This window comes from Drosophila mojavensis, unplaced genomic scaffold (genome assembly GCF_018153725.1).
Source record: "Drosophila mojavensis isolate 15081-1352.22 unplaced genomic scaffold, ASM1815372v1 contig_136, whole genome shotgun sequence".
Taxonomy (NCBI): domain Eukaryota; kingdom Metazoa; phylum Arthropoda; class Insecta; order Diptera; family Drosophilidae; genus Drosophila; species Drosophila mojavensis.
In genome coordinates, this window is record NW_025318667.1 from 13,228,471 (window position 1) to 13,245,811 (window position 17,341).

Below are 17,341 nucleotides of genomic sequence, written 5' to 3' on the forward strand. Positions count from 1 at the left end.
TATATAATACAAAAACAACAACAAAGTAAAATCGGTTGTCAAGGCCAAATAATTTATACAATCTTTATAAAACTAAATTTTTTTATTAACGCTCGTAAAGCTGAATAAAAGAACAGAGAAAACTCGGAAAATTGTAATGAACTAAAGGCAAAATGATAATAAATTATAGTTAAGATTAAATATACTATAAATATGATAAATCATGGCGTGTTTTTTATTCCTTTTTTTCTTTTTTCAGCTCGTGGTAATATTGTGGATCGTTGATGAGAACACTTATATCGGAATATCCATCAAATCCCTACCCATTTCCCTGTCTTTTTTCTTGTGTATTCATTAAACAAGTTTAAATTATGGGAATATTAGTTCTTCGAGTGGTTCAGGAAATCTTGTAGTCGAGCAGTCTCGACTTGAGCACTTTCACTTGTTTCCATCTGGCATTATTAATCTATATATCTATTCGTCTTTGTTTCTATTTGTCAATACATATATCATATATGTTAAATATGTCTACCTATCAATTTATTTATCTAAATATCTATCAATTTATCTATCTTCCAACATCGATAGAGCTGAAACAGATATGCATACTTACTCTTAAGGCAATTTAGTAATTTTCGCCCCATTCTCCACGCTCAACATGCTCTCCACTTAATGTGAAGTTTATGCAGGTTTCGATTATAACCAGTATAAGCAAGAGGTTTGCTTTGGCACTTACCTGAAATACTAGGAGGAATGCGATTTGTATGTATCAACATTTTTATTGGCCCTTAAAAGTTTCCATTCATTTTGAATATTTTGAAATGTTTTTGAAACTTTCATTTGGGAGCGAGATAAGATCTGGTGAACGACTGAAGCAGAAGTTAGATAATCAGAGAGAGGGGGAGAAAGAAAAAGAGAATGAGAGAGAGAAAGAGGGCGTGGGTATACCAAAATCGATAATGAAGCTGGACAAATAAATTTAATAGAGCAAGTTTAGTTGTATACGCTCTAAAAATATCGTAAAGTGATGATCTCATTTTTATTTGAATACACTACGGCTGATATTATGACCAAAAATCTCTGAAACTGGAGCATATAAAAACAACAAATTAAAGAAATATTCCAAGACTTTGTGTGTGTGTGTGTTTTTTTTTTATAATTGTCGTTTATTGGTCTTGCTCGTATATAGATGCAAAGCTGTATTTGTAATTCGTACATTTCGTAAGTAAGTAAATAGATATGATTTGATATGAAGGTTATGTAAGTGCTCGTACACTCCGGCAATTGTGTTATTCATCTAAGGAATTCGATTAGATTTGTAATATGTATTTGTTTTTATTATTATTTTTTTTTGTTATTGATGATTCACTGAACATTTCTGTTAGCTTAGTTTCCTTCTCTACAATTAAAGTAAAAGTAAAAAAAAAAAAAAAAAAATACTCATCGTAAACAAATTGGGTGTTGGATGCGGGTGACAACTAGATGGTACGATAAATCAATAGATAAATCAATAAATAAAATCAATAAATAAATCAATAAATAAGTATATAAATATAAATATATTTTAAATTAACAAGATGCAATCAAGGTTCGAAGGATCGACGGATCTATGGAGTCAAAAAATCGAATCAAGTTCGGAGCTTAGACTAAGTTTAAAGCACTTAAAATATTTAGTGACTAATTGAAATACACACACACACACACACACACACCCAAGCGCACGCATGCACGCACGTACACACGTGTATGTATATGTATGTGTGTGTGTGTATATAGGTATAAGCATATTGTAAGCATAAATGTTAAGAATAGTCCTAGAGAGAGTATGCTAATGTTAAAGTTAACAGTGAGCTTAACAGCTCCTGTTAACTGCAAACGAAACAAGCTCAGACAGTACAGTAAGAGGAAGAGACAGAGAGTGAGGAAGAGACGGACAGAGAGAAAGAGCGTTGCCAGACTGGGCATAAATATTTGAACTGTGAGCATTGGCTTAGCACCGATTTAAAATAGAACCTAGGCTTAAACTAGAGCATATATTTTAAATTGTGTTAAATCTGATTTTTGTTTTGTTTTTCAATTGACCGACCACCAACAGAGAGAGGGGCAGAAAGAGTAAGCAAGTTGTGGAAAGAGAGAGAGAGAGAGAGAGAGAGAGAGTGATCTGGGCAGAGGCGGGCGTGAGCCCAGTTAACGGGCATTATATAATTATTGTTATTTAACTAACGCTTTAGACAATTAGCTAGTTGCATGGCCTAAACTAGTGCAATCTGAAATGCTTTTGGGGTATTTCGTGGGAGTGTTTGTGTATGGGGCGATATACGAGAGACGCGTTGCGCTCATGATAGCGATCGCTTCTTGGAGAGCGTGCCCGCCAGTGCCTCGGGCGGCGATGGCAGGTGGATGACGGGCAGTGGGCCGGCGGCCAGCTGTGGATTCGTGAAGGCGACGGCGCGCTCCTTGGCCGCGAAGCTGGAGAAGGGTCGCAGACGGACGTACAGCACGGCGGAGATTAGGCACGATGTCACCAGAATGCCCAGCAGCACGATCAGCGTAATGGCAAAGCCCGGCGTAGTCATGCAAATGAGTCCCTCCTCGCGCAGCGGAAAGACCATTGTCTGGGGCAAAGTGGTGCTCCTGTTGTTGCCGGCACCGGCAGCCGCCTGTTCGTCAATGGCAAAGGTCAGATCGCCGGAGGACACCACCTTGATGATGCGATTGAGACCCACTTGCTCCGTGGAATCGGCCACGGCACGAGCACGTCGCTGGACGCGTCGCTCATCCCGTCGCTTGCCGATCGCACTGGCCACATGATACGCATCGCCATGCAGCTGGGGCGGTGGTCCGTACTGGGACTCGGGTCCCACCTGCAGATGGTGAACATCCTGGAGATTGGTCTCGGCACTGCACTGATCCGGGCAATGGTAGCGACAGATCTGTATGGTGCACTGGAAGTGCACCTCCATCGAATCGGGAAACTTGAAGGCCTGGAAGTGAGCGTACGACAGCACCGAGGCGGAGGCACCGAAGTTCTTGATCTTGGTGAAGCGCGACATTAGCTTGGGACGGGTGACACAGCCGCGCTGATCCACCAGCTGGATGGGCGCCCGCTTGCCGTCGTGGGCAACACAGTTGCGCACCAGCATATCGAACTTGGAGTCGTCGTCCTTGATGGCCAGCACCATGGTCATCGTTTGTCCGATCTTCACCAGTCCCGACACCTCGGATGCCCACGGTCCCTTGCCCACCTGGATTTGCATCCAGCAGCCGACATTGTCGCCAGCGAAATCGGCACGCACCACGTCCAGCATGTCCACCGGGAAGGGGCGGAAGGTCACGCTCTTCTCGTACTGATCGTGCCAGGTGCAGCGCAGCTTGCGCGCCTGATCCCACACCTCCTGCACCTGCGGATCGTACTGGATGACAATGATGTTCTCGAAGTAGGTGCCAGCACCGGCGCTGCCGGCGGCATCGTGGCCATAGCCCTGATTGTAGTTGTCCGTGTTGCCGGCGGTGCCGCACTCGTGCAGTCCAATGTCGAAGCTGGCCGAGCTGCGGCCCAGGCCGGAGGGCAGGTGCACGCAGTTGATGTTGCTGTAGTGCCCCTTCGAGAAAACGATGCCATTGAAGGGCTTATCGAATTGGACAAACACCTTCATGCCGTTCTTCTCGCACTTCACGTCCAGCGAGACGATCTTGGGCATGTCCTGGACGGGCGAGGCCCAGATCTCATTGTTGCTGGAGGCGCCCACACTTAGATCGGCCAGCGATGGCACCTGCTGCACCTGCACCTGTTGCACCTGCTGCTGCTGTGGTGGGGGCAGGGCCAGTGGTCGTTGCGGTGCCGGCGGCGGTGGTCCCTTGTAGAACTGGGCGCCGGGCGGCGGTGGCGGTCCGAAGGGCTGGCCAAAGCTCATCGGGATGTTCTGATGATTGTTGCCTATGGGACGAAAGGGGATTTACGCTAGAGCCAAAGCGGATGTGGACAACAACTTACTGCGGGCCGGGCCCAGGCCGAGGCTCAGGCTGAGTCCAGGTGGCGCCTGTGGCAGACCATTGTGGGGGTAATGCACCTGCACCTTGGGCATGGAAACGGATTGCTGTTGTTGGAGTTGTTGCTGCTGCTGCTGTTGTTGCTGTTGCTGCTGGTGTTGCTGCTGCTGTTGCTGTTGTTGGTGTTGCTGCTGCTGCTGCTGTTGTTGCTGTTGTTGCTGCTGCTGCTGCTGCTGCTGCAATTCCTGTTCCGATTCGAGCGCCATTTGGTCCACCTCATTGTCTTGCTCGTTCAGGCCAAGGGAGAGCTCATCGTTGCCGCCGCCGCCAGCGATCGCCTTCACCACCTCGACCTCATCCGCGCGTATCAAGGCGAGCTGTGCAAAACAAACAAGAAAATGGGTCACAAGAGCACAAGAAGAAGAACAGCAGTAGTATTAGTAGCAGTAGCAGAAGAAGAAGCAACAATGTTGCTTGCTTGCTTTAATGAGCTGCCACACAAACACACACACACACAGACACACACAGAGACACACAGAGACACGGAGACAGATAGACACAGTCTCGGCAAGAATTTCAACTAAGTACAATGGGAGCAGAGTCACATGTCGCATGCCAATTGCCAATTGGCAACTGTTGTTGGCGAATGGCGGATGCGACTAGCGATTCAATTGCATAAGGAAAGCCAACAACAACAGCAACAGCAACAGCAACAGCAACAGCAACAGCAACAGCAATGGCAAGCAACAAAAGAAAACTGCGCCAAGTGTAACAAATTTCACTTTTTTTGCTGTCGTTGCTGTTGTTGTGATTGTTGTTGTTCTTTCTTCTTATTAGCCATCTCCAGCGACCCAATTGGCCCGGCAAATCCGTCTTGGCCAAAAACGATGTCAAGGCTAGAAAACGGGAACCGGATGAGCAGAGCTCGCAATTTTCAAATACCTTAGCACAGTGCACAGCACAGCACAGCACAGCACAGCACGTAAGGCATCTGGGTTTCGCCGACTCGGTTCGAGTGCCGTTAATTACTCAGCGCGGATCAGTCAGAGATTCTGCTGGGGAATCCATTCAATGGCGAGGCCAACTATCAGCCAACTCTTGTAGCACTATATAGGGCATTATTGTAACGATATCATTTAGATTTACACTAATGATGGCCCCAGACTGAGGGTGAGGCCGGGAAGTCTATTGAGATCCATGTCGATTCGAGTTTAAGCAACTGAACTTGGGGATTATGTGAAGTCTTAGATAAGATGATAAGAGGCATCTGAGTTTGCTTAAGCTGGTCTTAAGATGTTTAAGCAAATTTTGATTAGGAAATTTCATAGGAATTTATTTTCTATTAAGATTATATGAATTATGACTGGCTTTGGTTAGATTATTTTAGACTTGTCTCCAATTTCGAAAGCTTTTTAAGCCATGAATATAAACATATATATAATGAATATCTTAAGATTCGAAAACTAAAACTAAATTTCTCGTACATGCAGAACATTTTTTTTAATTAATAAAATTTAAAAATAAATTAAATAAAAAGTGGGTTAACATTTCTTTTAGATTTTTTTTTGTTTTTTTTTTTTTTTTTTTTTTTTTTTTTTTTTTTTTTTTTGACGTATTAAAATGATTTTTAAAACTTTTGTATTGGTTTCAAATTTTTAGAATTTTCAAAATTTAATTTCTTTTTAAACATACACAAAAAAATCTAAATAATTGCTATTAAGTGAAGCTGAATAATTTTTAGAAAATGTTCTTAATTTTGTTTAATCTAAATTTAAATTCTTTAAAAAACTCAATTGACATAATTTTTATTTTTAAAATTAAATTTATGTTTTTCAAATTCAGATTTAAAGTTTGTATGCAATTCATCAAATATAATAAACAATTTTTCTTTAGTTGTCCATTTATTTGGAATTTTCAAAATTTAAATAAAAATTTTCCTTTCTAATAACAAAAAGTATAATAAAATATTCTTAAGATATTTTCACATAAATTAGTTAACTAAAAAAAAATTATTGAATCAAAAATGTATAAAAAATGCAGTTTTCAGATTTTCTTCAAAATTTCGCCAAGTTTTTTCCAGAATTTTCCAAATTGAAGCTTAAATTTTGTATATTATTTTTCCTCCTATCAGCTAGTCAAGTGAATTAATGCAGAGACATAGAGAGAAAGAGCGAGAGAGAGCAAGAGAGGGATAGAGATAGATAGACAGGTGGCAGACGAAACAGTCTATGTGGCCAGCTGCCAGCCCAGACCCAAGCATTTTCTTTGGTCCAAACTGTGCCGCGGGCCCAAAACAACTTTCACCCGGCTGCAGCCGCAGCAGCAATCGCAGTCGCAGCCGCAGAGGCAGAGGCAGAGGAAGAGGCAGCGGCAGCCGCAGCGAACAGCTTCCAATGGGGATGTCACATAATCAGCGCGACGTGGCATCCTGTGCCAATCCTGTTTAAGGTAGAAAGTGATGATGCCCATGCGGCAGACGACACACACACATACACAATCACACACACACACACACACTCATACACTGAGATAAATTGGCAAACGAGTTCCCAAAACAAATTCTAAAAATATCAAAAAACCAAAGAAAAAAATGAAGATTTTTGCATGCCAAGTCCGCGGCTTGGACGTGATTTGGAGCACTCCATGGGCGATGGCTATGAATAACAAAGAGGAAGACCAGTGCTGGGTGTAACAGGGGGGGCGTCAGAGAGGAGGGGAGGGACTAACATTTCGCTTTTACAGATTTTGAGATGCGCGTGAGCCGGTTCCGCAATGCGCTAGAACGATGCGCAGAGGCAGCGACGGAGGCAGAGGCAGCGACAGCGGCAGAGGCCGGCAGGCGGGGTTGCCTGTGAAAAGGGGCGAGGGGTAGCTGCTAGCGCCTGCGTTAATAGAAATGTGTGCCAAGTTTTCCATTTTGGCGACGGGCAATGCGCAAAATGCCCAACGACAATAACAACAACAACAACAACAACAACAAAGTCGTGAGCAGCTGCTGCTGCTGCTGCTGCTGCTGCTAATGCGACAGCTAATGATGCGGCAGCCGGAGCTGAAGACGGAACCAAAGCCAGAGCCAGTGCCAATGCCGGCTGTTGTTGTTAATCTTGACCTCGACCAATGCTGAAATGTCGAGTTTTGCTGTCTGGCTCCGGGTTCGAATCGCAGTCTGGCAGAGCGAGAGAAAGTAAATGTGAAAAAGTTGCAGCTAGCAGCCGCAGCAGCCGCAGCAGCTTCTCTCTGTCCAGAGCATGCGAAAATCTTTTGTCTTCTTTTTTCTTCCTACCATTTTTTTTTATTTTTTGGCAGCAGACAAAAACCTGGACAAGATCTAGCCGATGGTTCAAAGTTGAACGCAACGAGGCTGGGAAAAAAAATGAAATTTTTGGAAGAAGAAAACAAAAATCGAAGCGAAAAGGAAGAGTTTTCCTTTGTTGTTGTTGCTGTTGTGGCAGCAGTCGTGCCAAAGGAAAGGGAAATCAGCTTCGAGTCCATGATTCAATTGTGTCATAGGCAGCGCGGAATGAGCGGAATGAGGCACAGGGAATGTTGCATGGGAGTTGAGGTGTGGGGAAAACGAAATGGGGGAATGAGGAACGGGGAATGAGGAATGGTCAATGGTCAACGCGATATGGGAGAACGGAATATGGGAAACGAGCAATGCGAGAAGGGTGGGCGAAGGGAAAGTGGGAGAACGGAGACTGTGTGCGCAAGGAATAAGGAATGAAGTATAGAGAACGAGAAACGGGAAACGGGAAATGAAGCAAGACGATGGTCGAACTAGGAGCACGAAATGAAGAATGAGAAACGAGAAATTGAGAACTACGAATTAAGAATGAGAATCTACCATTGTGAACTAAGAATGAGGAATGTGGAAAATTGTGAGTAACGAGAAATAAACGCCGAGAAGGGAATGAGGAGAAATGAGGTGCTGGAAGTGGGCAACATAAACTGAAGAATGACGAACGATTAGGAATTATGAATCAGAAAGGAAACCAAGGAACGAGGAACTATTAGGGCAAAAAAATGAAATATTAAAAATAAGGGGCGACGAACTGGCAATTAGAAATCAGGAATGTGAAAGAGAGAGCGAAGGTAAGATATTGGGGAATCAGACTCAAAGCAATGAGGAACTAGAAAAAGTGCGATAGATGAAGTTAATAAGAAGTAGACAATGAGAAGTGAGGTAGTAAATGGTGAGCTAAACAAGAGAGATGAGGAATGTAAAACTAATTATAGATAGACATATCGTACAATCCTATGCATTATCTACAGTTCCATTTTATATCATGGAGAGCTTATCATCTTGAGCTTCATTTTCATAGCAAGATAAGTCGGATTATGTATATACATATATGTATGTATGTATATAGACATATATGGAAGTATATATAAATTTTTTTTACTTATACAACATATAATAATAAAATATTTTTATAAATAAATTTAAAATCATTTTTATATTTCAAATGGTTATCGAAATGGTTCTAAAATGCAGCTGATATAGCTCCTAGAAGCTAGCAAGATCTATAGTAATTATAGTTGAAATCTCTTGAAGATAAAGTTTTAGACATTGTCATTATCCATTGAAATTGCAAAAGTAGAATTAATACTAATCATATCTAATATTTATCTATATGTTTTCTCTGAGATGTGGAGAGAGCTTGAAGGCAAAGTTAAGTAAAACTTAATATATAACATGATATACACATATGGATATATTACATATATAATAATAATAATTGATCAACATCTATGTTTCGTAAGCTCATAATGCTGTCTATATCTGGCTACTACGTATATCTATATATCGATCAATCAGCTCGATTGTCTGTTTGTACATAAAACTTGTAGTGGCATTTGGCATTTTATCTAAATCCAAATCGGATTACTAGATTATAGATAAGTGGAAAGCACAAGATACCTCTGCTGCTCCAGCCATGGCTATCTTTTGATCTTTGCAGCTACTTTAGAGCGTGTTAAGTTGCAAATCTCTTTCACTTTACACACAGATGCGCTGATCGATAATTATCGAAATTGCAAATTGTTGTTGTTATTTGGCTTTAATAGATTTAAATGATGTGTGTGTGTGTGTGTGTTTAGCAGTTGAAAAGAAGCTTATGTTGTTTGTTATTGTTGTTATTGCTATTGTTGTTATTGTTGTTGTTGTTGTTGCTCACCTGCAGTGAAAGGAAGATGATAAGCGGCAGCCAAATCTTTTTGATCCCCAGACGTTGTCGACAGCTATGGCAGCGCATTTGTTGTTGTTGTTGCTTTAGTTGTTGCTGTTGTTGTTGCATTAAGTTATTTGGCTGTTGCTGCTGCTGCTGCTGCTGTAGCTGTGAGTGTTGCTGTTGTCGCTGCATGTTGTTGCTAGCTGGCACGTTGTTTATTATTGTTGTTGTTTGTTTGCTGTTTGTTGTTGTTGCTGTTGCTGTTGCTGTTGTCGTTGTTTGTTGTTAATGTGCATAAATTGCAATTAATACGTTATTTTTGCTGTCATGTGCGCGCTTTTGGCTGTTGTCGCTGTCGCTGCCTGCAATATATTGTTGTTGGAAAGCAAATGAAATGAAATGTGACAAGCAGTTAGAAATATAGAAGCAACAGCAACAACAACAGCAACAGCAACAGCAGCAGCAGCAGACACAGCGGCAACAGTTGTTGAAACACTAGAAAGTGTTTACTTGATTGCTTTTCACATGTGGCTGTTGTGTATGTTGCTGCTGTCGGTGTGTTTGTGTGTTGCTGTTGTTGTTGCTGTTGTTGTTGCTGTTGCTGTTGCTAGCATCATTATTTGATTATTGGCATTTTCGCTTTCAGCTGAGGCTTTGTCTGTTAATTATCAATTTATTGCTATTAATTTCGCGGCTGGAAATGCCGCCGCTTGACTGATTGACTGATTGACTGTTTGATTGACTGATTCGTTTGATTGATTTGACATTTATTCATTGATTCACATCGATTTCTCCTCCGACTACACCACGCCCTCCCCCCACCCATACACCTGTTTGACTCTCACTTGCAACAGGTACTTAGTGACCAACTGCCCAACTGCCCAGCTGCCCAGCTGCCACGCCCTTCCAATTGAAAGCCCAAAGCGGTGCATTGGGCAAACGAATTGAAAAACAAAAAGACAACAGCCAAAATACATTAAACAGCGACAAGTGACAGGCTGCAAGCTGAGAAAAAAGAAGAAGCAGCAGCAGCAGCGGCTCTCTTTTTTTTTTTTTTTTGTCTTTCTTTTTAATGACAACTTATTCACCTGGTCAGGTGGCTTGCTGGAGGTGAAATGTGTTAATAATGTGTTCCATCAGCCAAGTGGGTCAACGTCAACAGGCCCAAGACAAATACGAGTCGAGCAATTAGAAAACTCAAGACTGACAAACTGCAAAACTCGAAACTGAAGAGTCTAGAGTGAAGACTGCAGAAGACTGAAGACTGAAGTCTGAAGACGGGAGACTGAAGACGGGAGACTGCAGACTTCAGTCTTCAGACAGGCTACTTTCAGTAGACCAGAAATAAGTGGCAGGCAGTCCAAGTGAAAGAGAAATAGGGAGGGGGCAGAGAGGGGGCGAGAGAGGCAGAGAGCGAGAGAGAGAGAGAGTGAGGCTAGGGCCATAAAGATAAACATAACCCCATATAGAATCTAATGAATCAGTCGAACAGATCTTTTTTTGGATAAAGCAGCAAGTACTCTGATCCTATATCATCCTCACATCATATATCTGTCATGTGTATCATCTATACATACATCATTCAAATGTTTCACTAACATTGAAACTCTCATCAATTTCAAAATTTGATATTTTTATAGTTTTATCTCTGGTAATATATATTATTATTATCTTTTATCTATATACTTATAGTGGCTCAAAATAATTCAGGAAAAGGTGAATTTTATATGTATGTATTTAAGCAATATATTTTAGATGTTAGCATATCATGGCCATAAGATCTGAAGTGAACTGTTGTCAAAGTCTTTGAGTACAATTTAGGAGAAAAATATATTTGTATATAAGATTCCAAAATATATGGTAGTATATGAATACATATAGAACACATCTGCTTCATTCTAGTATTATCTTTCAAACAATTTATGAATTAAGATCAAACTGTTCTGTAAAATTAAATATTCTTAGAAACAATTTGTTATGTAGGACTATCTTGTATCTGAACTAACTGAATATTATTCTTTATAAATACGGAATTTATGAAAACTAATAAATTCTTAAGTCCTATAGCTCATATATTTCTTTACAAATATATACGAGTGTGAAGAAATCAAATAGGTAAACGATATGAGATTCTTATATGTATGTATATATATGTTTATAGGAAAAATACGAAAAAAGAAGTAAAAGCGGATGTGAATTTTCGTTTTTATAAAATTGCATAAATATATATCCATATCGCATTCTAGATAAGATCCCATATATTATACTGTTCAATTGAAAGAATTCGACAATATTTCTACATTGATTTTGAGACATTTTGATCTTGATACGTGATAAACCATTCTAGTATTTAAACGCAACTATAAATATATATACTCTTATGCATATATGAGATTAGTTAGATCACATATAATCAAATGATTGCTTATGCAGGACATCAATAAGGAAAATATACTACTATAGTAATATTTACTTAATTGTCCTGTAGTCTCATAAATCCTTTATTCCAATATTTTTATTCTCATATAAATAGATAAAATGTATGTAAATATCTTGCTATATTTAGTCAATCATGATCTAATATATAATTTTTTCACTAGAACACTTTGTCTTACATTGATTGATGATTGATAAAATGATTGTTAGATTGATTGCTAAATTCACTGATAGACTGATTAATTGAATGATTGATTGATGTACAAAGGTATCAAGGCCTTATTCCTAACCAGTACTAGCTGCACGCTTAGCATTAAAATTGAGTTGGGCCTCAGTTGATCAATCAAGGTCAATCCTTGGAAACTTCAATTCACAATTGATGGATTAAGCCATCAAAATTTTAGAGTTTAATTTAAATTAAGTTTGTACACAGTTTAAGAGACATTCAAATTGACGAGCTATGACAAAATTGATGCTAAGTGAGTTCATCAATCAAATTGATTGAGGCTACAAATTTCTGACTGAAGCCCAGCTGTATAGCAACTTCTGTTTGTGTATTTGTGTATGTATAGGGGTACGTGTGTGTTTATGTATGTGTGTGTGTGTGTGTGTGTGTGTGCGTTTGCACAACACTTACCTACACCTTGGACCAATTCCAAGAGCTGAGCAATTCCAATTTTGATGCAATGCCGAACAACAGGATGTGCTCGATGCGACTTTCGAAAGCAGTTGCTGTTGTGCGTTGCTATTGTTGCAGTTGCTGCTGCTGCTGTTGTTGTTGTTGTTGTTGTTGCTGCTGCTGCTGCTGGCAGTTGCAGTTGCACTTATTGTTGTTGTCAATGCCGCAAATTGCCTCAAATTGAAGCTCTTATTGTTTGCTGTTGTTGCTGTTGCTGTTGCAGTTCGACTAGCACGCGGACAATCAACAACTGTTGCAGGCGCGCGAACACACAATACAAAAAAAAAAGTCTAACAAAAAGAGTCAACAGAAAAAAAAAATGAAATTATTTAATAACAAAAAAAAAAAAACAAGGATACGCGCGCTTTGGCACACACACGCACACACACATACACAGAGGAGCACAGGAGTGTTGTTGCTGCTGCTTCTTCTTGTTTGTTAAAAAAAAAAATGTAAATGTTGCACTTGGCCAAAACAAATACAAATTTATTGTTGGCTTTCGTTTTGTTTTTCGTATTTTTTGTAGGTTTTCAATTACAATTTGTGTTTATTTTTTTTTTTTTTTTTTTTTTTTTTTTTTTTTTGTTCTTTCTGTTTAGTGTATATTGGTTGTGTCTGCTGCTAAAGCTGCTGCAGCGGTTGGCGGCAAGCGTTGTGGTTGAAAACGCGTCTGGTTCGCGCCGTGGTTAAGCGCCGAATGCTGCATCCACCTGCTTTCTCGCAGCGAAACACTTCGCATGCGCAACGGCGCCGACAACCACGAGCCAAGCAGCGCAGCGAGCAGCGAGCCGTTGCTGTTGTTGTTGTCGTTGTCGTTGTCGTTGCTGCTGCTGCCGTTGTAGGTATTGCTGTAGGTATTGATGTTGCTGTTGCTGCTATTGTTGTTGCTGCTGCTGCTGCTGCTGTTGCTGTTGCTGCTGCCGTTGTTGATGGCGAAATTTCTTCTTTTCATTGATAGACAGCAGCAAAAAGTAATATACTGAGACACGAATACAAATACGGTGCTGCGGTATCGGTATCGGTATCGCTATCGGTATCGACTTAGCCGGCTGCTGCGGCAATTGTTGCTGCTGCTGCTGCTGCTGTTGCTGCTGCTGTTGCTCGTGGCATGCGTTTGTTGTCAGCGCTGATCGGTTTCCCCATTCGTCTGTTTGTTTATACCGGGCAGACGGGGCAACTTTCAGTTGCAGACGCATCGCATTGGACAAGTCCTAAAAAACTGTTTGCACTTTCTATGCACCGCACCAACAGCCGCACCACCAACACCACACACAATTGCCATTGCAGTTGCAGTTGCAGTTGCCGTTGCAGTTGCAATTGCAGATGCAGATGCTCTTTTTCCTTGGCTTGTGTTCAATTCGTGGCTTGTGGGCGCACCAAATGCCCTTCTGGGTGGCTATTGGTCAGTTGTTGTTGTTGTTGTTGTTGTTTTTCTTTATCCATTGCTCCGATTGCTACTACTGTTGCTGCTGCTTGGGCGGCACCGCTGACTGCCCTAATAACAGCAACATTATCTGCTGCTGCCGGTTTGCTGTTGGTTTTTGTGTGTGCTATGCTGCTGAAATGCTGAAATGCTTAATCGATTGTTCCACTTTTCCGTGAAATATTTGCGCATTTGATTTACTTTAGCTCTGTGCACTTCACCAGCCTCAATTGCCGTCGTCGAGTCTTCACTGTACTTGCTCCGGTTGCGTATGAATTGATGTGTCGCACAGTGGTCCCACATGAAGTGAGCGGCACTGGAAACTGATATGAAATAATTGATTGATTGATATGCTTGATTGATCGTGCCTGCTAAGTAACTAACTGATGGATATTTACTATTTATGATTGATCTTGATTGATTGCTTAAAATGGACTATTTGATAGACTCCAACTATGATGGGTTGGTTGATAAACCAAATGACTGAGTGAGGAAATCAGAGATTGATTGTCCGATTGACTTACGTAACTGATATGCCTATTGATTGACCGATTGACTTTAACTGATTGCCTTACTAATCAATTGTCAAAATCATGCGACTGACCGACAAATTGAGTGATTGATTGGTTAGTTGATTGACCACTTGATTGATGGACTTATTGAATGACGCAATAAATGTGTCAATCATTTGATTTCATAATAAAATAACAATTTTATTGTTGATTGTTTGACTGCTTGATTGACAGAATAGCTTACAGAGCTATATACTGATTATGTGACTGACGGACGGACAAATTGACTGACTGATTGAGTGGGTTATCGATTGACTGATTGATTGACAGCTTGACTGTTAGACTAATTGAGTGACGAAATGATTTGATTGACTGACTGGTAACTGACAAGCTGATTGAATAGTCGAATGATTGACTGAGTGATCGACCGTCTGAGTGGTAGGCTAATTTAATGAATACATGACTGATAAATAGTCTCAATTGTTTGCCAGAATAATTATTCATTGATTGATCAACACATAATTATTAATCAAGCCCTTTTACATCATATTTATATTTTTAGCTAGATACAAATTTGTGACACTGTAAATGACAGTAAATTAAAGTCAAGTCTGAAACAAAAATGATGAAAATTATGATAAAGTGTATGAGTTTTGTAATAGATCGGTTTTTGAGCAAATTATACATTGACTTACTTATTGTAATTCATAAACCTTTAGCATAGATAGTAATATGGCCAAAGCTAGTCGCAGCTACAAACCCGGACCCGCATCAATTGAATAGTTGCGGAGCTTAGCTACTGAGGATGACCAGATTCATTATGCTGATGTGTGTGTGTGTGTGTGTGTGTGTGTGTGTGTGTGTGTGAGTGTGCGTGTGACATGTGTGTGTTTATGTGTCTGCGTGTGCGCTGCCTGAATCAGTGTTCAGCAGCGATTTCATCGCCATTTCAAGCCAAGCTGGCAGCTTCTTCTTCGCCTCCTGCTCCACAGCTGCAGCAGCTCCTCGCCGTTCGATTCCTGTTTGCTAAATATGACCAAAAAATACTTGTCTCGAAATTGGAGTAATTTCATCGCAACCTGCTGGCCAACTGGCCAACTGGGGAGGAGGGACAGACAGACAGGCGGACAGACAGACAGACAGGCGGACAGATAGCCGGACAGACAGTGGTAGAGTTCGGTTCCGCCTGGAATTGGCAATTGGAGCCAGTCGCCACTCGCCGCTGCTGCTGCTGGGGCATTGGCGACGTCTTCTTCGTCTATTGAGGCACATTAAGTAACACGCGGACGCGTCTGCCGCCTGGCTTGGAGTCGCGCCACAAAGTCTGCCAAATGTTGGACGCTCAATTATTTTGCTAGTTTTGCATGTCCGAGAGAGCCAACAGCCAACAGCCAACAGCCAAAAGCTAAAGCAGAAGCAGAAGTAGAAGCAAGCGTGCTCTCGCTCGTCTCATCATCAAAGAGGCAACAGCCGCTGCAGTTGAGCAGCAGAGCGCCAAAGGGCCTCAGGGTCTCGGTTCAGCTTCGTTGCTGGGCGCACGCCGTACGCATCTTAACTAAATGCCCTCTCTACACCCCCCCTATTTCTATCTCTTTCTCTCTGCCCCCCTTGATGCGCCACTCGGCTCAGATGTCTTATTAAAAGTATCTTGTTACTTTCACCAGCCGCCGACTTGAATTGCGCTTCAATTTCACACACACTCAGTTGGCGAGAAAGAGAGGGCGAGAAAGAGAGGGCGAGCTCTCGGAGCTGTTGTCGGCCAGTTGACACTGACCAAATTTGGTGGCATGCCACATGCCGTATGCCGTATGCCGTATGTCGTATGCCGTATGCCGTATGCCGTATGCCGTATGCCGTATGCCGTATGCCGTATGCCGTATGCCGTATGCCGTATGCCGTATGCCGTATGCCGTATGCCGTATGCCGTATGCCGTATGCCGTATGCCGTATGCCGTATGCCGTATGCCGTATGCCGTATGCCGTATGCCGTATGCCGTATGCCGTATGCCGTATGCCGTATGCCGTATGCCGTATGCCGTATGCCGTATGCCGTATGCCGTATGCCGTATGCCGTATGCCGTATGCCGTATGCCGTATGCCATATGCCGTATGCCGTATGCTGTATGCTGTATGCCGTATGCCGTATGCCGTATGCCGTATACTTTTATCGATATCGGCATTGATAACGATAGCATCTGCTATCCCAGTAGTGTCTCTAGATATAAACAAAGAATAAACGGAATGGATGACAGATGGATGAACGGGTTGACAGACGGATGGACAGGCAGTCGGAATAACAGTTGAAACTAAAGTGACAGACACTGAAACAGACATTCTTACAGATAGTGGGGATAGATAGTAGTAGATAAATAGGCATATGGACCGGCAGTTGAACTGAAAGACAGACACTCGGACAGAAAAGCAATTAGGCAGACGGACAGATAAGCAGAAATATATTCCTCGAGCGGATTGAGTGTTAATTCAAATCCATATAAATATATACACCTTATAGCATCAGCCACGCCTCCTTCTACCTGTTACATAAATTCAAACATAGCCGTCATATCCCAAAACCTAGTGTATCTAAAAACGAAAACTCTGTTGGATTACAATGATAAACGTGATGTTCATATTTTGTATTTTAGTTTTTCGTAGCTTTATGCAGTTGGTCAGGGAGTCGGTCCGGGTGGGAGCATTTGCATAGCTCACACAGTTAGAGATAATTTTCGCATGGGGCCTCCCCCTCTGCGCCCACCGATTGCTGCTGCTGTTGTGGCCCTGTGGTAAAGCCGATGAAGCGATGAGCGCCCAGTTAAATCCTCTTTGCCACGCCAGGTTTCTAGCCAGCTATTTGGGTCGCTCTCACAATTTATTAGTTTAGTTTTCATTGCATTGACACTTCATCATCGAGTGGCTGTCGTTTGTCATCTGCCGCAAAACAGTTGCATGTTGTTGTTGTTGCTGTTGTTGTTTGTTATCGTTGTTGTTGTTGTTGTTGTTGCTGCTGCTGCTGCAGCTGTTTGTTGTTGTTGGTAGTTGCAAATAACCTTTGGGCTGGCTGCAATCGGTCGCATGTGTCCATTATTGCCAGGTTACAAGGTGGCAACTGCAACTGCAACTGCAACTGCAACTGCAGCCAAAGTGAAAACGA

General features: G+C 41.8%; 1 protein-coding gene across 1 annotated transcript; it reads right to left on the minus strand.

Moving 5' to 3' along the window:
- Positions 1–1,136: 1,136 nt before the first annotated feature.
- On the minus strand, positions 1,137–9,287 carry LOC6583731. Its single transcript, XM_044006952.1, has 3 exons — positions 9,147–9,287; positions 3,974–4,346; positions 1,137–3,916 (listed from the first exon to the last, which is right to left on the minus strand). Exons 1-3 carry the CDS (start codon positions 9,264–9,266, stop codon positions 2,316–2,318), a joined length of 2,094 nt encoding a protein of 697 aa, XP_043862887.1. The 5' UTR covers positions 9,267–9,287; the 3' UTR covers positions 1,137–2,315.
- Positions 9,288–17,341: the final 8,054 nt, after the last annotated feature.